Consider the following 23139-nt stretch of genomic DNA (forward strand, 5'->3'; position numbering starts at 1 on the left):
TTGTAAAGACTTGTATAAAAAAACGCTTGTATGTGGAAAATTTTTCAAAGAAGTAGTTTGTTGGGTAATATTATCAAACGTTTTAGATAACTTTATTGTACTAATTTATTTTTTTTATGGATATTAAGTTAACTTACACATTTTATAATTAAAATTGAGGATGATAAAATCTTTTACAAAATTGGTAGTTTACTCTCGAAAAGATCAATATTATATATTTATATATCTCATATTTGTTGGAAGGGAGCCGCTCAAATAAAGATGTCAAAAATGTATTTTTTTAAAGGTGATTTTTAATAATTAAAATTTAACACATATAATCAATTAAATTGTGTTATTTTTATTAAAATTAGATCGAATAAATTAGTTTAACCAAAAAATCAATAAATTAAATTTTGAACCGGTCTAAATTAACATTTTTATAAAAAATAACTAAAATATCCCTATTATATATATATATATTGAAAACTCTAAATCCTAACCCTATAACTAGAGAGAAGTAAAGAGCTAGAATTTAGAGTTCTCAAAAAATATATAATAAGAGTATTTTAGTCATTTTCTATAATAAAGATATTGTAGTCATTTTTTATAAAAAAATAATATTAATTTAGACCAGTTTAATATTTGATTCACTATTTTTTCAGTCAAATTAATTTGTCAGGCTTAATTTTAACAAAAATAATACGGTTTAATCGATTATATATGTTAAATTTTAATTATTAGAAAACATCTTAAAAAAAAAAGACATTTTAGATATCTTTATCTGAGCGGTTCTCTTATTGAAATAGTAGCAAAAATTCAACTCGAGCCTTTGTAAAATTCGAATCCATTCTTACCAATTATCCAAACCAATTTGGCAATGCAGCTTCCACTTCATAAGATCATAAATTGGGTATAAAAAAAATGCAATAATAATCATAGACATGCTTTTAAAATGACCATAAAAAAATCATGTAGAAAATGAGCAACCCTACAAAAGGGACTTAATTAATTAATAATACAAGCCAAAACAAGTTAGTGAAATTATGAATACATGCATATCCGTTTAAGTTTTTCCTTGATACATTCATAGACATTAGAAGTAGAAAATTTCATTCCTTGATGCATTTTAACAAAAATGTGTAATACAAAGTCTCTTCAGCTTTAAGCATGGAACAAGAATTCATAGCCTCAACCTTCATTTTGAGTGGTGTATGTGGCCTTGCTTACCACCAACTGAAAATTAAACAAGAGAGTTTTTTTAATCATATTGATGCAATAAAAACAAACTAGGGGGAGAGGGAATATAGTAATTAACAAAATTTCATAATTAAGTTGTCAACGTTAAATTAAATTTAGTGAATTTGGATTTTGCTTTTTTAATGTTCAAAAAGAACATGACGACAAGATCTTGGCTTCACCATTAAATATTAATCAATATTGGTTACATGAGTAAAATAAAAATAAATCTAAAAGGGTAAATAATTAATGGTTAAAATATGAACATAACAAGGTCATATTATTATATTTATTTTAAACATGAACAAGTTATTTATTTAGTGCATGAATGATTAAAAAAAATTTACTTTAGTGCTTGAGTATCACAGCATGGTACCATTGACATTATTTAATTAAGAATTATATCATCTAGGAATTAGTAATTCGTAACTTTCTTATATTTACTTAAAAAATGTTTGAAATATGAATATGACAATAAATTAAAGGTCATATTTATTTTAAACATGAAAGGATTTTAATTAAAATTAGTACATCATGCATGCACTAACTAAAAAATAATCCAAGGATTAAAATCTATGCATGGGAATCATGATAGCATTGTCCAATTAATTAATTAATCAAGATATCAATTCAAACTCACGTGAAAGAGCTGCAAGATCAGATTTCTTCAACACTCGCAATCTCTTCACTGTTGATACAAACATGCTGCCAAAAGGAATCATATAACATATATAGTAATAACAATCATAGCTTCCAATAACATTTTTCTAGTAATTAATAATGTTGAAACCCAATTATTGCAAAGTGATCTATAGTTTATTGTATTGGCCAGGGACAGTCATGCAAATTTTCACGTGAGAAAGAGACACCTTAATTTTATGTGTATATAGTTATTAGAAAGAGACATAAATAAATAGTGCTCATATACTTTTAGAGACACAAAGTATAGAGGGAGATAATTGTTTAGTTCTATGTTAATTAAGCATTGGACATCAAACTATAGTAAAATAATAGAGAGAGATTGTTAAGAAAGATACATTTATTTAGAGGCTGTTTGGACAACACTTATAATTTTTTTAAAAATATTTTTTATTATATTTTGACATTTTCATCCCATTATTCCACTATACAACTTATAATAATAGATAATTTAGATTAAAGATAAAATATATTTTTTGTCTCTGAAATTTGTTAAAAAATTTAAAATATTCTTAACTTTTATTTTATTTCAATTTTGTCTCAAAAATTTTCGATTTACATTAAATATATTTCTAAAAACTAAATTTTCAAGAAGCTTAGGACTAATCCAGAAATGATGCATGACAACTATGTCTAATTTACTTGTATTGAAGATTGTTCTTGTAAAATTATTGCTGAATTAGTCCTAAATTTTTTAAAAATATGATGCAAATCGAAAATTTTTTGGGACAAAATTAAAAAAAATAAAATTTAAAAGTATTTTAAATTTTTTAACAAATTTTTAAAACAAAAAATATACTTTATCCTAGAGAAATATATATATATATATTGTAGTTTTTGAAAAACATCTAACTTTTTAAATAAGCCCGTGTTTAAAAGAAGCACCTACATTACACAAAGATTGCCACAAAAAAACTGAATAATATAATTTGAATAGTAGGAGGATAGATAAAAATAAAACAGACTATTTTGATCTTTTCATCTAAAAAAAGAATAACAATTAAAATACTAACACGTATTATATTAAATAATTTAATTAAATTTATTAAATTATTTAACTATTTTTAGTTATTGTTTTTACATAAAAACATCTTTATGTAACTCTTTAAAATAAAAAATTAAGATGAAGAGAGAGAGAGAGAAGAGATAGATGGTTACTGCCATGGGACATCCCCAAGAAGCATCTTGTCTCCTTCATTATCTTCATAAATAAGAGTATATTCCCCACTTCCATCTAATACACCCGTTGTTATCATTGTTTTCTCTTCCTCTTGCTTTTGCTTTTTAATACTTCCACCACCACAGGAATCTCTTCTTTGAGCTGATCAACAACAAAAACAAAAATAAGATTTATTTCTCTCTGAATCAAGTTTCAGTTGTATCTGAATTCTCACCTTGAAGTGATGTTATAAAACAAAGAAAAAGTAATAATAAATAAATAATAAAAGGGTAAAGTATATTTTTTGTCACTAAAGTTTGACAAAAGTTTTAAAAATACCTCCTAAATTTTATTTTGTTTCAATTTTGTCTTAAAAGTTTTTGATTTGCATCAAATATATCCTTGCCGGTAAATCTTCAAAAAATTTAAGACCAATCTAACAATAATACAAGAAAATTATGCTTGATTTGTTTGTATTGAGGGTTTTTCTTATGAAATTGTTGTTGAATTGATCTTAAATTTTTTGAAAAATTAGCCGTCAAGAGTATGTTTGATGCAAATCGAAAACTTTTGAAACAAAATTGAAACAAAATAAAACTTACAGATATTTTTAAAATTTTTGTCAAATTTTAGAGACAAAAAGTATACTTTACCCATAATAAAAGAAAGACAAGTTCGATATACTCATTCACTTTTGGTCTGTCTTATTGTCAATCTTTTTTCGCCTAAATTTATCGGTATTCAAAGTTCATCAAGTAAACTTCAACTTATTTTAATTAATTATGGGTTTAATTAAGTCTAACTCATTATAAGGATAAAGCTTTTTTATCACTAATTTTTTTTCATCCATAAAATTTAAATAGAAGAGCTTATTTATTAAAGAAAACAAGAACTCATCCACTAAACCAAAGAAATTGCTGATTTTTTTTTATCAATCTTAACAAAACAACTAAACAAGAGAATATAATACCCTGTGAAGAGTATTACGGTGGCTACTTCTGTAAAGATATCTTTATGTTAAAATTATATTTTGAACGGTTAGACGATGGTTTAGTCAAACATATCAAATCATCTAACGATTCATAATATAATCTTTACATGAAAATATTTTTATAAAAGTATCCACCTTATATTAAATGATGAACAAACAATTTTGATTAAATTGCCTAAAAGAAAAAAAAAAGGTCCACAAACAAAATAACGTTACCTGAAAGGAGGTCTCTAAAGAGGTGGTCAACAACAGAGGAAAGTTTGTCATAGCTGCCATAAGCATTAATATCCACTTTTCTCCCAATTGGAATTCCATCCATATTGATCTTCACAAACATGCCTTTATTAGGGGTACCACTAATGTTGTTAACATGTTCCTTATTAGTAGTATTATTAGCAACCTTGTCTTCAACATTAAGATTAAGATTATGATGATGGTTGTGGTGGGACCCAAGAGGGGGCTTAGAAAAAGTGCTTCCACTTGCATTGTTCTTCCTGAATGAACGAATTGGAGGCCAACCCACTACTGGACCAGCTGCACTTCTGTTTTTGAGGTGGTTCCATGTACAAAGTTTAATCATGAGAACCAACAGGATACGTTAGTAGTTAAGCACTACATGTACATGACCTATGATACACATTGATTGACACAAACACGGAATACGACACATCGCTGGATACAGCGACACACTGATTCTAAAAATTATCAGAAATATGACATACATGTACAATATAAAGAATTTTTTGGATAAATTATAATCATATGTTGATATTTAATGCTTTTTTAATTATATAAATAGTTTTAGATATTTTTTAATTATTAATTAATAATACATATCATTTTTTAATTCATTTTAAAAATATAAATTAAGAATGAACAAAGGTTAGATACACCAACATGTAATTGTATTTGAGTGTATCTAAGTGTATCTCCCGAAGAAATGAACTTCGTGTCCAAAATGAAAGTATCTGCAGTTCATAGATAATGAAGCTCTATGTTATGATTAAGAGCTGTGATGACTTTATCATCCATCATTTACTGTTGGATTGAATTCAATGTAATCCACACTCTATATCCAACAATTGATCATAGTAGATCATAAATGAATCGGCATGGTGTCTCCTTAAAAGGAAAACTTAGTTAGAGGAAGTAACACCATCAAAGTTCAAACAGAAAATATTTCTCCTAAGCTGATTTTTCTACAACCTTTATACTGAATATATACAAATTTCTGGTGAATAGCATCTATTATATTATACATAGTTAACAATGCAGAAATTTCTGAACTCATGTATGTCATATACATTAATTTGATCAGAATAAGAATTAATCATTAGAAAAAAATAGCATGAGGATATCAATCTTCCTCAGCATAAGCTTACAATAGTCTAATTCCAATTTTGAGTCATGTTAGGTGCTTAGAAGTTTAATTGAATCAATTTTTTAAATGTTCAAATAGCATTTGCTTATGCTGAATGAAATTGGTGAGTGAGTGAAACTAAGAATAAAAACACAAGACAGAGGTTCAGGCATTCACATGGCAAAGACAATATCAAATTTCAAGAAAAGATAAGGAAGGCACATAATTGATGACAGATAGTATCAGCAAACAGCAATCAGATGCAGACATCACTAAAGCATCGCATGGAAAGTGTGTGTAACAATACAGAAAAGAACAGCCAATATATATAATGAATATCACAAAGATTTCATAGCTAAAGTTGCCCTTCTTTTTAGGATGAGTACTGTGCAAATATGCCAAAATCATTTTGCAATTAATGCTGGAATCTTCATAATTGGTTCTTGCACTAAAAAGTACAATGGACCACAAACAATATCAAATCTGACCCGGCTGGCAAAGATTCTCTCTAAAAGTTTAACATCAAAAGCAACTAAACTTTGTTCTTTTTATCAGTGAGATCACTTATATTGATCAAACAACACTATAATAGTATTTAGACTAAATTGTATTTTCGATACTCTTCTATTCATAAAATATATACTAACCTCTCTTGTTATTTATGTTATAATACAACACTCAAACACTTTATTTTTTAAATGGATGTAAAAGTAGTGTTTTACATAAAGGTGGACCAAAATAGTGTAATACAAAAATATGGACAGCGAGAATTTGTTAGAGGGGAAAAGCAATTTTGCTGAGAGCAAAAAACTCGTTAACTCTTCTACTATTGACTTGTGCTTTTCACCCTACTGAAAAGAAATTTTTTTCCGAACTACTTGCTTCCATATACATGTTAATCACACAATTAAGGCTATTTTTTGACATATACATTTGAAATTCTTCCATATTAATTTTTTTCAGTCACAGTTAGAAGTGTATATTTTATATTTTATAGATTATGACATTAACATAATATTACGTAAGTTTCAGGGGAAGTAATTGTAATTTACCATAATGTTTATGAATTATGATTCCATGTCTAAAAGTTCAAGAAAGACACAATATATGGAAAGAAGGGAGAAAAGCTGGAGTACCTTTTCTGAGAGCTGTTGGGGGCAGCTGTATTTGCAGAAGAAGGTGATGATAATGCTTTCTTCTCTGCACAGACTGCACCATTATGAAACTCTATCACTTCAGAACGACATGGTTGTGATGATGATATTGCATCCTTTGATTCCTTTCCCACCATTGACATGTTCTGAAGAAATGATGAAGCTTTAGCCTTAGTAGCCTGGTCCTGGTGGTAGTTGTAAATTCTCTGGGATGAGAAGTAACCAAGAGAGAGTGGTGATTGATCTGATTCATCACTGTTTCTTTCTCTTTTGTTTTCATTGTGATGAGACCAATAATCTTCATCTTTTTCTTCATCTTCTTCATCTTCTTCTTCACCAGGTGGACCAAGTCTTAGTTCTAGTTCCTTTTCCTCTGAAAACTTGTTGTGGCTGCTTCTTCTCCTTCTTCTACTATCATCCATCTTTTACGCATTAAAACAAACACTTTGTGTGCAAGGAAATAGAATTGCCCTTCATGCAACAACACAGCACACTGGTTCATGCAACAATGGCCCCAAAAAAAGTGTCAATACAATTGAGAAACACAAAGATAAGAATTAAGATAAATAATACAAATCTCACACAACAAAATAGTAAGTAGTAGTGCACATACCCTAATCAATTTCTTTCTAAAATGAACTTGGATGAAGTAATTGAAAGACTTTGATATATGAACAACTTTTGTAGCCAAGGTAATTAACCTTGGAAGGCCTAGTACTAAGAATTTGATCACAAATAATAATTATCACAGGTCAACAAATTAAGATCCCTACCAAAGAAAAAAAAGAACACAAACTAAAAGCAAAGGAATGTAATATAATAGCATGAAATTGTTGACTAGATTTTATATTTGCAAATATTTTATTCCCACACGTTTGTTTGGGTTCTTTTTAGTGTGTCTTTCCAGTTTCCACCTTTTTGAAGAGAGGAAGGCAACCAATCACTCGTAAGTGTTGGTTTCAAATCGCGTATTGTGTATGCAGCAACTTATTGGTTAGACCTTTAATAGAGTTTAGATCTGTAACGGACTAATTCTTAGTCTGTCGAACTAAAAGATACCGTAGACGGATTTGGATACTCTAAAGTTTGAATTTCACTTTAGAGAATAAAAAGTAATCTCTCGATTTCATAGGTGGGACCAAAAATAAATATAAAAGAGAAACTATTCAAGAATAGAAAATCACACTTTACTCTCTAAAGTGAAATTCAAATTTTAGAGAATTCAAATCCTCGTAGATAACCAAGAAGCCGGACAAAAAAAAATGCATGGTATTTTAAAATTGCATGTTTTTTTCTTTTATTTACGTAATACAATAGGCTGCATAATTTTTTTTTTCATAAACAATAAAATTTTATGATACGCATAGTTATATACATAACTATCTTTTATTATAAAGAGTTTGGTATTAATTTTATAAAAGGGTGTATTAATAAACACGTTATACAGTAACTATAATTAATAATTATTGATATTATATCTCTAATACATTTTTTTATATAATTTTTTTTGAATTTGCATAAATTTTACATTTTTTTCAATTTTTATTTATTTATCTTATACTAATTTTTTTTGGACTAACAAGGATCGAACTCTAACTTTTTTATCATAAAATTTTTAATACTATATTATAAAATCACTTATTTAAAAAATTTGACTTAATATGAAAAAGACATAAATAGTTATATATATATATATTGCTAACAATTACAACTGTGTATTAAAACTTTATTGCTGTATACATAACATTTCTGGTACTTTATGTTGGCAATAAGAAATGATGGTTCATTATTAGAAAGTCTAAATTTCTCTTGAACTAGAATTCAGACTAAGTTCGTAGATGAATACCAAAAATAGTAATGTCCAAAAATCTAAAACATGATTGAAGGGAATTATTACACACGCAACCTTAGAGCCCCTAAAATAATAACGTTAGGCAGCAGGTTGTTTGGCAAAGAAGTAAAAGCAAGTTGCAAGGACCTCTCATCAAAGATACTTACATTGCCTCTCACAATTGAAAACGTTTGACAAATAATGCCTTTGCCTACTAACTACTAACACCAAATATTATACTCTACATGCCCCTCAAAACACACTTGGTAGTTAAATTCTGTCTTGTTTTACACTTTTACTTAGAGAAAATACAATTTTATTGTTGAAATAATTTATGAAGACCTAAATTTTCGTATTTTGTATCTATACCAATTTAACTACGTACCGTTGCATAGTATAGTTTTTTTTTTTTTTTTAAGTTAGAAATGAGATTCAAATCCGAGATCTCTCAGTGAGAATGGGGAGACTATGTCTTTGAGCTATAGCTCATTGGCCTATAGTCTTATTCTTTGATATATAAATAGACTAAAAATGTTATTTGTACACTAAAATCAACCACCAATGTATTTGTGTATAAATACGTGTGATTTAATTTATTTTCAATGTGTATTTATATTCCAACATGTATTTAATACTAGTGGCTGATTTTGGTGTTTACCTAGCATAGTCGATAAATGGACACATTTTAGTTGTTAATTTAAATACAAAAATGTTATTTATACACCAAAATCAGCCACTAAAATTATCCACCAATGTATTTATATATAAATACATGTGTGATTTAATTTATTTTTAATGTGTATTTGTATTCCAATATATATTTTATACTCGTGACTGATTTTGGTGTACACGTAGCATAGTTGATTTAAATATCATAATTCAGGTATCCAATTCGGCATGTAATTAATTATGGATCTGGAAAATATCAAATCAGAAATTTGTATTCAATAATAGGGTAGATCCACTTTAACTAAACTTGCATTCAGCACTAAATAACAATTGAAATAGTATGAACTTGTTTTGATTGTAATTATCAAATACCAAGTTGGGTGTCCATCACTAGGTACAAAAAAGTAAACACTTCCTCAAGAAACTACTACTAATATATTAATGACTCTTAAATAAAGATATATCTTTCTTGTTTTGTTTCTTAAAACGGTGTTTCTGTTTCATCTTTTTTTAGAGTCAACGTGAACAATTTTGGTTAACACTTCAAAGTCTTCATTAACAGGAAGACACTTGGTACACTCAAGTCCTTGATGGCACAAATGGAGGCAAAGTAAAGGTTGTTGCCTTTAGTTAATGATCTTTATTAATGTTAAATGTCAAAAACAAAGTAGTAAAGTGCAGGTTAAGTTGGTCGTATGAGACAAGATCTAAACATCTTTTGAGGTATTAAGAGAAACGAAATAAAAACATATTGCTTACCTTGTTATCAGGTCATAAAATTGAATTGATTGGGTCCTTGCTTGTGTTTATTAATTTCCTCACCTTACTCAATTTCAAATTTGCCTATCACTGTACCAATTTGTTATTGGCAAAGAATTGAGTAGTTCACTTGTTATAATGAGATGGCCAATTAAGTTTAAAGGAGACTAATTTGCTTAAAGAAACTATTTCAATTTAATTGTGGCACTGCAAAATTTGTTCACATAACTAAAATACAGTGGGATGAGAATGTGGTTAAGACAAATACAAGAAGTAAAAAAGTAAAGAATTGTTCTGAATGAATTAAATATATGAATGTATAGGAATGGTGCCAAGGAAACGTTGCCTTAAACAATAAGTTTAAAGAGCAAAATTTGCCTTAAAACAAGAAGTGTAAGAGTCAACTCTGTAGAGGATCAAGCCGGGAAAAATGACCTCCAAAAAAATTGATACAAACACAAAAAATAATAATATAAGTGGTAACTTAGCCTTCAAGGTACTGAGAATGAGAAGCAGCAAGAAGAGCAGCACCAATTCCAGAACCATCCATGGAGTGCTTTATGACAATGTTTTGTGAGACAACTTCACCAAGCAACTCAGCCATGGTATCCTCTAGGCACTTGCTGTATGCATCATAATGCTCATACAATCCACCATCCATGGCTATCACAAACCTTTGACCCTCACCGTCATTGATGGTGTCTTTCCCCAGCTTCTTCAGGATACCCAACATGCCGGCAGCGGCAAGACGAGCGCCGCGTGTAGCAATAATGTTGCAGAGCTCAATAACCACCTTCCTTGATTCCAATGAACTATCTTGTATCTAAATATTGTACAAGGAGAAAATTAGTAAAGTCAATAAAAGTATCATGGGAAAAATACACTTCAGTGCTATGTTTATAGAGGAAGTTAGTGTCACATTTTGCAAAATATAAGTGCTGAGTATTATGTAACCTAAATCTCGAAAAGGTTAGTATAAACTTCAATAAATGGGGGGAGGTTATATATAATATTGCCTAATTATATGGGAGGTCAATGTAGTTTACCCATGTGTAAATGGAACTGACAACTTTTAAAAGCTAGAAGTTGCAACATGAATCACAAGTTCAGATAGAACTAAAATATTGAAAATGTAATAAAGGTATTCAGTATGCAGTTTAGTATTGATAAACTTTCAGTTTAAGAGTTTAGTACTGTCAAATAATCACATATTACTTGCTGCTTGACCCTTTACATAAATTTTGTAAATAGTTATACCCTTAGAATATCTTTGGATTTCTGTTTAAAATATCAAACCATGTTTAGACAAAAATCTGTGAGAAATCCTTGCCTAAATAAACCATTGTGTGAAGGTTTTCAAATGAGAAACTAACATGCGTTCAGCAGTGTGCCAAGGTCTAATCAAATCACAATGTAAAAGAAGAAACAAAAAAAAAGAAAATATTACACTGAACAATGTATCAAATTAAACTCTTCAATATGTGAATTTTGTACCCTAATTATAAGAGTATAGATAACCTTGATATCACCAAAGGTTGAAATAACTTGCATAACATATGCAGAAGAAGCTTTCCTATAAATATTAAACTGTATAGAGAATTTTATATACCTCAAAAATGGTCTTTAGTTTGTTCCCAACTACACTGAGATCAGCAGATGTGTCATGATGCATTGCAGACATGTCAGGTGTCCTGCACATCCAACACTCATGGTCATGACATAAAAGTTTGTCCCAACAATAGTAGAATTTCAGATTTGTATTAAAGCATAATGTAAAATCCCTAAACCCTAAAAACCCCCCATTCTCTTCCATTCAGTTATATTATTCCCTTTAGTTACAGCACACTTTACCCATGCCACGCATCCCGCACTCTTCACATAATTCCCAATTACAATTAAGCCCATATAATTATTAATGGATACCTAAGACAAACCAATAGTGAGCAGTATATTAACTATAAACACCTGTAGTTAACTAACTAATCACAGTTTTCATATGAAAATTGTACTGAGTATTGGAGACTTTCATTAGGGATTCAAGGCCTGGACTATCCAAGGTCTACTTTCTTAATGCCCCACAGAAGTTGGAGCCTTCAAACATACCATAAGACATATAAAAAAGCATTGGTAAAACATAATTATGCAATCCCTCTGCATGAGTGCCAGGTGGTAATCTGATAATGGACTCTGATCACTAAACATGGGAAATGAAAGCTGTCATTTAGATAGTTATTACTCTCATGAGAAAACCTTTGATACGTGTATTAACAAAAACTCTCTCAGACTGAAGATACACTAAAAATCACCAGCAACAAACTACCAAGAATCCTACTCCAGATGAGAATGGATGAATGTCAGTGCATAAGGTTCCCCTCTTAGTTTCTATTATGATGGCTATGAAAACTTGAAAATCTCTCCATAAGCTTTACAACTAACTGTAAAGATCTCTCATCTAGCCACATTTCCTATTTTATTATTAAGAAAGTACTAAACCTAGAAGGATCCTTCTATATCCAGTAGACACGACAAAAACATTCTTTTGCACATTTCCTATTTCATTAAAAAACGCAATCACTCTCTTCCAAAGTGAGTCAGAGATCGTTGCTTTAATGGCTAAATGCTTACCCGCAACAGCAATTTCAGAATAAATAATGAGAAACCACATATTCTATTCCTTCCTATTATACTTTCAAACGTTCATTGTTCATTATAAACAAAGCATGCAATAAGTGTCTATTTGCTCAAATTCAACTATTGATATCAGAAGCAAGTTTCAAGGTGAATATTATTTGAGCAGGTGGAGAGAAAAGGAAAAGGGACACAACAGAAAGAAAATTAATTGGATAAACTGGATCCCAGTAATAGAAAGGCTAATTTTAAACCTTAATGTGAACGGAACTTTCAATTTTGGAGGAACCGTGTCCCCGAAAAAGGAAGCTTCTTCAGCCATTTTACATAGCACTCTTCGAACAATATCTCCCAAATACATACCAGAAATTATCTTCTCATAAACCTGGAAATTAGAAATGAACAGACAAGTCATATAACCCCCTTTATCAAGGCAGATATTATGGAATCTAGAAAGAACATGAATTCACCTGTTCACCCGGGTTTAAACTCTCCATATCTAATGCATGATCAAACTCAGTTAAGGGAAGATGTGAAGACCGGAAATTTCCCCACTCCATGTTAATAACCTGCAGCCATCTCATATGAATTCAGAGAGGTTGGAATGTTTATTCTACCGTTCATATCAGATAATCTGTAGCCATCTTACACTAAAGAAAAGTAAGACAGAAACTGGTTACCATTTCTCCGGACTTGGGCAAAAGACCATGCCATTTTGGTATTGCTTGAGCACGCTCTACATATGCTGCATTTGTTCCAGTACCTAAAATAACAGCAGCAATGACATCTTTGTCTGTGTATCGACCTCCAGCTAATGTTCCAACTGTATCATTGACCTAGTATATACAACGAAAATAAGTACATACTGAAAAAAAAAATGCCACAAACAGAAATTTGACTTTGGAACACTAAAAATTTTCAGAATAAACAAAACTCTTGAGAATGAATGTCATTAGAGAGTCCAAAACTTCAATTACCAGAGCTGTTACACGCATATCAAGGCCTTGCTTCTCCATGGCTTTTGTCAATTCTGCCACAATATCCTTACCAACCTATTCAAACAACACAAAAAAAAAAAGTATAAATGCAGAGATAAGCTATGTCCCTCAATAAAATCTCCTAATGCCTTTATGCACTAAGCATGAGTTACTCCACATAAACAAGTTACTCTACACCTTGAACCACCTAAGGAGGGGATTCTAACACGTTTTTAACAATAAGATACCCTATACATGGAAAAGTCACAGACTATACATGGGCAATGTAAACTTTCAGCCACTTCTTTAAGAAATAAGTGGAAAGAAATACAAGACTTAAACAGAGAAGTGATCAAACTAACTACTTTTGATAGATGAACTGACACTTTATGACATTTAGAACAAGAAGGAAATAAATTTTGGGCCCTCATGAACATATCCTCAGTAACTTATGTAATGTAGTAAGATAATATGATGATTATTATTAACAATAATTTATTATATCAACTTGTGATGTAACTGTAAATTCAAAGTTGGGGAGTCAGAATTGAGGATTTAGAACCTAATCATTAATAAATCATATCCACAAAGTGCCATAATATACAGCAAGAAGATTCGACTTGAAATGAAGTAAATGAAAGAAAAGGAATCAGGATGCGGTATTAACTGTATCATCTATGGAGAAGCCTTTTGTCCACTTTATAAGGTTCCCAGAATCAATTGATGTTTGCATGACAGGGAAGGAAAAGGTGAAACCTAGTTCCCTCTGTCTACCAGTAGGAATTTGAAAATCTGGTCCTTCTTCGGCAACAAATTTCGCAAGTTTTGATGCAATAAATTCAAATAGTGCCTGCATCAGAGTTTGTTTAAACTTTTTAGTCATTGTTTCTCAAAAGACTTGCACAAAGAAATTAACAATTGTTAAGGTAACACAAAGGACTCACACTTGATGATCCAACCATCAACTTAGGCGGAATTGACACCTCAGTAAATTCTTGACTAACAATACCACCTTCCTTTCCCCCGAGTTGCACACGTAATACACGAAAGTTAGTTCCTCCAAGGTCCAATGCATAAAATAGTCCTTCCTCATCCCTAAAAAAGGGAGGGATGCATCAAATCAGTGCTCATTCGCTGTCTCCATAGTTTTAAAATGTTGAAGAACAACTAAAAAAGAAAGGGGGAAAAAAAGGAAAATTTTGACAATGCAAATGGATTTACATTCATCAAAAGAACAAGAACTCAAAACAAAGAAAAATAAAAAATGTGTTTCCGTCTAGTCCATGAACAAAAAACAGTCAAAAATGTATGCGTATCATATTTGTATATAAAACAGACCCTCCATTCAAAAACATCTCTCAGTTTGAATGACTTAGAAAATCTGTTACATTTATAGTCCATGTAATATTGGTGTAAAGTTTTATCCATATACATTGCATTGTTAATGTTACATTGCCTTATAGAAATATATGTTTCATATTACATTGCCTTCCATTTCTCTCTCTATCACTCTTCATTAATCCTCAAACCAATGCCAAAATGCCACTGTGACACACAAAAAAGTACAAAACTTCCGTTCCAAAACATCTATTATCACTTTGAAAATCTTATACATTCATAACTCAATGTAAAATAATGTAAATTGCATCCAAATACATTAAACACACTAATAGACCAAGTTTTCAAATTGACAGCTATTTTGAAACCTTATATTTTCATCCAACATTACATTGCCTTGCACTCCCATCTTTCCAAAACAAATGCCTCTTCCACTCTATATGTTCCTCGAGATCCAAATACATTAATTTCTCGAGGAATTCAAAAGCAAAAGGAACGCTTATCAAACAGCATTGTATCCAACAACAGTATTGATATTCATATTCATATTCATGCAGCATAGGACTCAGATTAAGATCAATGCAGATAGATAGATAGATTAATCGGATCAAAGAAATTGAAAAAGAAACATGAGATTAGAGAAGAGAGAGTTGTTACTACCCAGTGGGGAGATTATCGACGTAAGTGATGAGCATCTTGAGCTTACTGCCACCCTCAGATGCGAGACCGGCGTGCATCTCAACGGTCATGGCATCCGCCACCTGTCTCAGCTTGGCGATAGGGGTTGCGCACTTCTCCTCAACCTCCTTCACTATCGCCAATGCCTTCGCCCTACGACGCCATTTTCTCACAAACCGGCGACCTACCACTGCTGCTACAGCCACCGCCGTCGCCACCCCAATCACCGCCGCGACCACCACCACTCGACCCATAGCTACTACTTGAAAGAATCGCTGCGAATTTGGAAGATTGTGTGTGGTGTCTAATTACATGCCATATGATGTGATCGCCATGATCGAGAGTGTTTTCGTGTTGAGATTTATTTATACGTCTTATTACAAGTGGCAATGGCTAAGAAAAAAATGCATCTCCTATAAAAGATGGCTAAGAATGAAACAAAAAAAAATGAGGTTTTTTATTCAAAATGGATAATAATGTAAATAAATACTTGTGTTAGGTTATGAACTCTTCTAAGTTGTAAGTTGTAACCATCCATATTTTACTTACTTTTTGTACTTGTTAAGAAGAGTTATTATTAAAATAACCTTTTATTTTCTTTTTCAAATATAACAAATAATATTATTATTCTATTAGGTTTTGTTTTTGAAGATAAAACAAGACAAGACGAGAACAAAATACAACGAATAGAGATACAAAATTGTGTGTTCTTACATTTTGTTTGGTGATAAATTAGAACAAATTATAAAAATTCAATTTATTCGTATTTTTTTTCATTCAAAAAATTTGAAAAGAAAAATATAATAATAAAAAAATATAATTATGAAAAATTAACAAGAATAATAAAAAAATAAGTCGTGTCTATGTATCTTTCTTATCAGGATGAACACAAAATACACCAATTTAATGTCTCTATTTATATTTCATCTATCAAACACGATTTTATGTCTCTATGTTTCTATCTTAATATCCTGTTTTTATAAAAAAAAATATAACTAATTCAACTCAAATAAATATAAAAATTCAGAATATAGTAAGAATTATTTATCTTAAATTCTAGACTCTAAATTATAACTAATTTAATTGCTTAGATTAAAGGTTGCATAGAACAAAAGCACAATGTAAAGGCTTCTTATACTTCACGTAATCCACCCTTCTTAAACGTAAAAAGAAAAGACAGATTAAGGAAAAACTATTAGAAAACAATATTTATATCATGTGTGTGATTCGTAATGCAAATGGGGCAGGTTGATCAACACTCCTATCGCAAGAAATAAGGCTCCGTTTAAGCACTTTTTTGACCATGATTTAAAATTTAATTTTGCATGTCATCAACATTTATAATTCCAATTTACATTATATCGATTTGCGATTCATACATATTTGCATTATCAATAAATTTTTACCAAACATTCATCTCTTAATTCATGTGAAAGAAGGATTGCATATATCTCACCTAATATCAACACTATCACAATCATTCTAATATATATATATATATAATAAAAATTATGTAATTATGTACATAAAATCCTAACAAAACAGTTCTATTGAAATTGGATTTTGTGTATGTATTGATCATACAAAAATAAATAAAAAGGGGCCTACGACAAAGAGATTCATTATCTCCTTTTTTATTTGTGCTAGTTGTTGATATTTTACATAGGATGATTGGGAGGCAGCGAGTAATGGACGTATCTCTCCGCTTTTGGTTGGACGGAATAACATCGAGTTGTCACACTTACAATTTGCAGATGATATTATCCTCTTCTGTCCTACGGAGGAAGAGACTATCAGGAACTACAAGCGGTTGTTGCGTTGCTTTGAGCTGATGTCTGGGTTAAATATTAATTTTGAGAAGTCCAGCTTCATTCCGGTTAATAGTGATCAGCGTTGGGCGCGTAAGATGTGTCAGTTGCTGGGGTGTAAGGAGGCATCCTTACCAGTACGTTATCTAGGTATCTCATTGGGAGCAAATCCGAGGCTGGTGAAGACATGGAAACCAGTGATTGACAAGGTGGAAGAAAGGCTAAGTCTGTGGAAAGCTAAGTCGCTCAACAAAGCGGGTAAGCTGGTCCTTATTAAATATGTTCTGAATAGCCTGCCTGTTTACTATCTCAGCTTATACAAGTTGCCAAAGACAGTAGCGAAAAAGTTGATCTCTCTCCAAAGACGTTTCTTGTGGAGTACAGAGGATGGGAGGCATGGGGTGTCACTAGTAAAATGGGAGGTAGTGATGGCTCCAAAAAAGGCAGGTGGGTTGGGAGTTGGTGATGCAGTGATTCGAAATGCAGCTTTGTTTTTTAAGTGGTGGTAGAGGTTTTCGAAAGAGGACTGTCCCTTATGGAAGAAAGTAGTGTGCTCATGTAATAACATGAACCCTTCTGAGATGCTGTGTGGTCAGCGTGTTCCTACAAGAGGGGGCCCATGGAAGGACATTTGTCAGCTACAAATCAGAGACCCACAAGTCCGACAGAATATGATCAGAGGCTTGTCTATGGATATAGGGAATGCCAGAACAGTCCGATTTTGGAGGATATTTGGTTACCTAATGGTTCTCTGAAAGAGTTGTTTCCAAGACTTTTCTCGGTCTCAACCCTTAAAGGATCTGTTATAGGGGATTGCGAGTTTTGGGATGAGCTCGAGTGGATTTGGAGTTTCCAATGGCAGAGAGAGTTATTTCAATGGGAGTTGGAACTCGTAAACCAACTACACGTGGTCTTACAGTCAGTGAAAATAACAACTGAGCGGGAGGATAGAGTGGTCTGGAAATTTGATAGATCTGGTGTTTATTCCACTAACTCGTTTGTGCAGGAGGTGCAAGAAGTAGTTCTTCCGGAAGAAATAACAAGTTATAGTTTCACGAGTGCTATTTGGAGGGGTTTCGTACCACCAAGGATTGAATTGTTTTCTTGGTTTGTATTGGTGGGGAGGGTGAATACGAAGGAAAGATTATGTAGATTAGGTGTGATTAACCAAAATGATTGTTAGTGCGTCTTATGTTGTAAGTCTGTGGAGTCTGTTTTTCATTTGTTTGTTGGTTGTGAGGTTGCTTGGCAGGTGTGGTGTGCATGGCTATTCGTTCTTGGAAGGACATGGTCCATGCCAGGTACATTAAAGCAACATTTCGAAAGTTGGACGAATGTCGCAGCAAGAAAGGATGAGAGGAAGAGGTGGTTGATTGGCTTTTTTGCTGTTATCTGGACAATTTAGTTAGAGCGGAATGAGAGGATCTTCAGGGATCAAGGCTCAAGCGTGGGGGACATCATAACCAGGTTATTTACGTTATCTGATGAGTGGAATGGTGGTGAACTCTTTGGTTGTTGATGGCTATGCCGAAGATAACTAGGAGTGATTTTATTTTGAATAGTCAGTAGTATTGATAGATTCTACGCTCCACCTTGTTGTGTTAAGCTTCTCTACTTCAAAAAAAAAAAACATTTTAAATCATCTTTTTTCTAGGATTTTAGATTAAAAGGCAAAGCCTCATGGAAAAAGCATTAGTGGTATTTTAAAAGATAAATTAAAAAAGATAGAACGGTATTTGTTAGGATTTTATGTACATAATTAGACTCTTTTTTAATATTCGTTGAAGAGGTGTGTTACATTAGGTTATTTGGTTTCAAGTGAGCTTTTTTGCTATAATTTTTTATGTGTGTTACACTAGAATATTTGGTTTCATGTGAGTTTTACTTTGTAATAATTTTTTTTTCACAATCTAAAATATTTTGTAAATTAATTTTTCATTAAAAATATTTCTTTAAATCTTGAAAATTACTAAAATACTAAATTATTTTTATATACTTTTTAAATTATGAAAATAGAAAACGACATTTTTGTTTTATTTTTATTTTTTTAAAGAATTTTGTTATCATGTGTCCTAAGAACATAGATTAAACATACTATAAAAAAAATTTAATATTATTTATTATTTCTATGTATTAAAAATGTAAAACATTTATTTTTACAAAAAATAACATTAAAATATTTTTTTATTATATACTTAACCTATGTCCTAACATACAATAACAAAATTCTTTTTTAAATTATAAAAATAGAAACGAATTTAAAAAATTAAAGTTGCATACCTCAATTCGGTACAACGCACATATGCAAGTAAATGGACACTTGACAAAAAAAATTGGACCAAAGATGCAGTCTTTCATTTAATACTATTTTTAAGGGAATTTTTTATTTAAATAAAGACGAAATGGTTAATTTGGTCTTTGAAATTTTTAACTCGCTTTAGATTAATTTTTCATTTTTTAAAATAATTAAATAAGTCCTTCACATTCAAAATCGTAAATTTTCATTGGTCCAAAAGTTAAGAGACGTTTTAACAGCATTGAAGTGTACAGTAAAGTGTCAAGTTGGTACTTAACTAAATGACATTGTTTAGTGGTGATCCTCCAATTACAGCAAAACAATGCCGATTTGTCCCCATAATTTATCCTCCCCAATTAAAAAACTCTCAAATGGTCCTCTTATTACCTAAAGTTTCTTTCCTATCAAAAATTGCAATACGTTCTCGTCATCCTCATCACCTTTTCGTCTTCCTCAAGTCAGCGTTGTCGCGGCTCATTGGCGGTCGTCCGCGATCCCCTCATTTGATCAGCGAAACTTTTCATCTCTATCAACATCATCAGCCACAAACATTTTCTCCGGTGAACAGTAAGGGTTTAGGTTTTTTATTTTTATTTGTTTTACTCTGTTGATGTTAGTTAAGTGATTACCATGGTATGTTGTAATTCTGATACTTACATTTAACATTTTTGAATATTTTCTATTATTCATTTTTTTTTGTGGTTGTGTTCTAGGGTCTAGAGTTTCTATTTTGGCCATAGTGCTAATTTCTTGTGGTGATATTTTGCCTTGCAAAGTTAAATATATGTGATAGTGTGTAGCTAATGGTTTGTTAATTAATGGTTTGTTAGTATGTGAGTGTTTAACATTTTTTGAAAATTAAAAATTTCTGTAATGGTGAACTCTTGTATATTTTGTTGTGTTTCTTCAGATGAGTGATCGGTCGAGGCTCATTTTTCACTATGGAGGGAGGTTTGAGACCCAAATTTCTGATGGAATATTTGTATACACATCAAATCGCGCTGATGAATGGTTTAGAGTTGATGCAGATTACCTGGATGTTTTTGCCATAATTGATTACTATAAGGAGTTGGCCTATGATAAAGCTGATGCTTGCTGGTACTTGGACCCTAAGATGGTTTAGAATACGGTTTGAGGAGGTTGAAGCTAGACCAGGATCTAAGGGGTATGGTTAGCCTCTGCCGCCAAAACGATAATGTCATCCATATCTATTTCGAAGATGGTCCCTCTGTTCCTGAGTTTATAGATTATATGGAACTGTCTGATGATGATGAATGTGTTGGTGGAGGAGGTGACAAGAATGACTTAGAACAATACAATTGTATTAAGAAAATCAACATAATTTTAAGTCAATTGTGTGTCTTTACTGAGTATGAGATCCAACACCACCTAGTGAGCCAATTGTGCAACCAAATACCAAGTCATCTGGACTCATATCCTAACTCATACCACATCCCACACCACAGCCCATACTACAGCCCATACCATAGCCCACTCCACAGCCCACTATCAACATGCCCTTGTCACAACTGATTCTCATTGCTCCCAAGAAAAATTCTATCAGCACCAAGTCATTGTCTCAACCAAATTCGATTACACGCACTCTCCCAACTCAAAAAAAAAAAAAACACACACACACACAAAAATTACACAAACTGTTTATAAAAATTTTACCACCAAACCAACAAAAATTTTTGGTCGCTTCAAATTTAACACTTCAACAAAGTCACTTAGAAAATATGTGACAAGATTTGCTGGCAAGAAGGAGTTAGGCCATAATTGGTTACTACAAGGAGTTAGGCTATGATAAAGCTGATGCTTGTTGGTACTTGGACCCTAAAATGGTTTAGAATACGGTTTGAGGGGGTTGAAGCTGGACCAGGATCTAAGGTATATGGTTAGTCTCTGTTGCCAAAGCCATAATGTCATCCAAATCTATTTTAAACATGGTCCCTCTATCCCTGAATTTATAAATAGGAGTGTTCATAAAAAAAATTAAAATATGGTTAACCGGTTAAAAAATCATAACCACATTTTGATTAACCAGTTTAATAAAACAATTTTAAAATCCATAACTATATCTTTTCGATTTGGTTAACCAAAACCAAATTAAAATCAAAACCTAATTTCAAAACGACAAAACCTCTTCAACAAAACCAAATTCACTCTTTGCCACCGTCAACAGTTCTAGTTCTTCTCCTCTGCCTCTTGCTAGAACTCGCCGGTGGTTTGTCGGAATTCTACCTCTTTGAGTATTCACTTTGATTCGCGACTCTGTCTCTCTACCTCGACCTCTCATTCGCGACTCTGTCTTCACTTTGATTCATCGGAGTATCTCTCTTTTTCGGCTCTCTTCTTCTTTTGTCGGTGGCTCACCGGAGCTCATCAATTGAGGTAAGCCTCCTCCTTCTGAGTTTTATCCTGAGTTTGTTATTTGGGTTTTTTTTTCTATTTTGTTGATTGTTATATTTTGTTCCTTCATTAGTATGCTTTTGACTTCTTCATTTCAATGGATTGAAAATGCATAGATTTTAAAATCTCTCATTATTGAACTCTTCATTTCAATGGATCCTGTTGTAAGTTTCTTTTTCACTGTGGTTCACTTTTTGATTGGTTAGGACTTAATTAATTTATATGAATTAAATGGAGAATTGTTGTTCTAATTATCTGTCTCATTGAATGGAGAATTGTTGTTCTGGCTACTGCATTATGCTCTGTGTTTCTGCAACATTACACTAAAAACCAGTTATTTTTTTAAAATCATTTTTTATTTTAATAACCAATTAAAATTTGATTTTAAAATTTGCTAACCGGTTAATAATCAGTTTTATCATGTAAAACCAATTTGATTAATTAACTAAGATTAAACTTTTGGTTAACCAAAAAACTGGTTTGATTTTTGGATTAACCAAACCATGTACACCCCTGTTTATAGATTATATGGAACTGTCTGATGATGATGAATGTATTGGTAGAGAAGGTGACAAGAATGACTTAAAACAATACAATTGTGTTAAGAAAATCAACATAATTCTAAGTCAACTGTGTATCTTTACTGAGCAAGAGACTCCAACACCACCTAGTGAGCCAATTGTGCATCCAAATACCAAGTTATCTGAACTCATACCCAACCCACACCACAGACAGCCCATACTACAACCTACACCACAGCCCACTATCAACATGCCCTTATCACAATCGATTCCCATTGCTCCCAAGAAAATTTTCATCAGCACCAAACCATTGTCTCAACCAAATTCAATTACACACACTTTTCCAATTCAGAAAAAACAAACACAAAAATTAAATAAATTGTTTAAAGAAATTTTACTATCAAACCAACAAAAAAATTTGGTGGCTTCAAATTTAACACTTCAACAAAATTATGATAGGATCTGCAGGTAAGAAGGCATCTCAAAAACCAATCATTGGGATTAATGGTGAATCATTTGATTCATATATGAATCTGCAGAAGCAAGAAGCAAGAAGCAAGCTGCCAATACTTTAAACAAGAAAAAAAGAAAAGGTTGTACAAGAAGAATTAATCCCCTGATGACTCGAACTTTGAGAAGAA

General features: G+C 31.6%; 2 protein-coding genes across 2 annotated transcripts; both read right to left on the minus strand.

The window, feature by feature from the left end:
• Positions 1 to 961: 961 nt before the first annotated feature.
• On the minus strand, positions 962 to 7473 carry LOC112777485 (auxin-responsive protein IAA26). Its single transcript, XM_025821868.2, has 6 exons — positions 7195 to 7473; positions 6564 to 7074; positions 4284 to 4609; positions 3076 to 3238; positions 1859 to 1923; positions 962 to 1215 (listed from the first exon to the last, which is right to left on the minus strand). Exons 2-6 carry the CDS (start codon positions 7001 to 7003, stop codon positions 1178 to 1180), a joined length of 1032 nt encoding a protein of 343 aa, XP_025677653.1. The 5' UTR covers positions 7004 to 7074; positions 7195 to 7473; the 3' UTR covers positions 962 to 1177.
• Positions 7474 to 10114: 2641 nt separating this feature from the next.
• On the minus strand, positions 10115 to 15958 carry LOC112777410 (hexokinase-2). Its single transcript, XM_025821777.3, has 9 exons — positions 15444 to 15958; positions 14390 to 14540; positions 14113 to 14295; positions 13446 to 13520; positions 13149 to 13304; positions 12939 to 13037; positions 12723 to 12853; positions 11450 to 11531; positions 10115 to 10663 (listed from the first exon to the last, which is right to left on the minus strand). Exons 1-9 carry the CDS (start codon positions 15713 to 15715, stop codon positions 10325 to 10327), a joined length of 1488 nt encoding a protein of 495 aa, XP_025677562.1. The 5' UTR covers positions 15716 to 15958; the 3' UTR covers positions 10115 to 10324.
• Positions 15959 to 23139: the final 7181 nt, after the last annotated feature.

This window comes from Arachis hypogaea, chromosome 19, assembly GCF_003086295.3.
Source record: "Arachis hypogaea cultivar Tifrunner chromosome 19, arahy.Tifrunner.gnm2.J5K5, whole genome shotgun sequence".
NCBI classification, from domain to species: domain Eukaryota; kingdom Viridiplantae; phylum Streptophyta; class Magnoliopsida; order Fabales; family Fabaceae; genus Arachis; species Arachis hypogaea.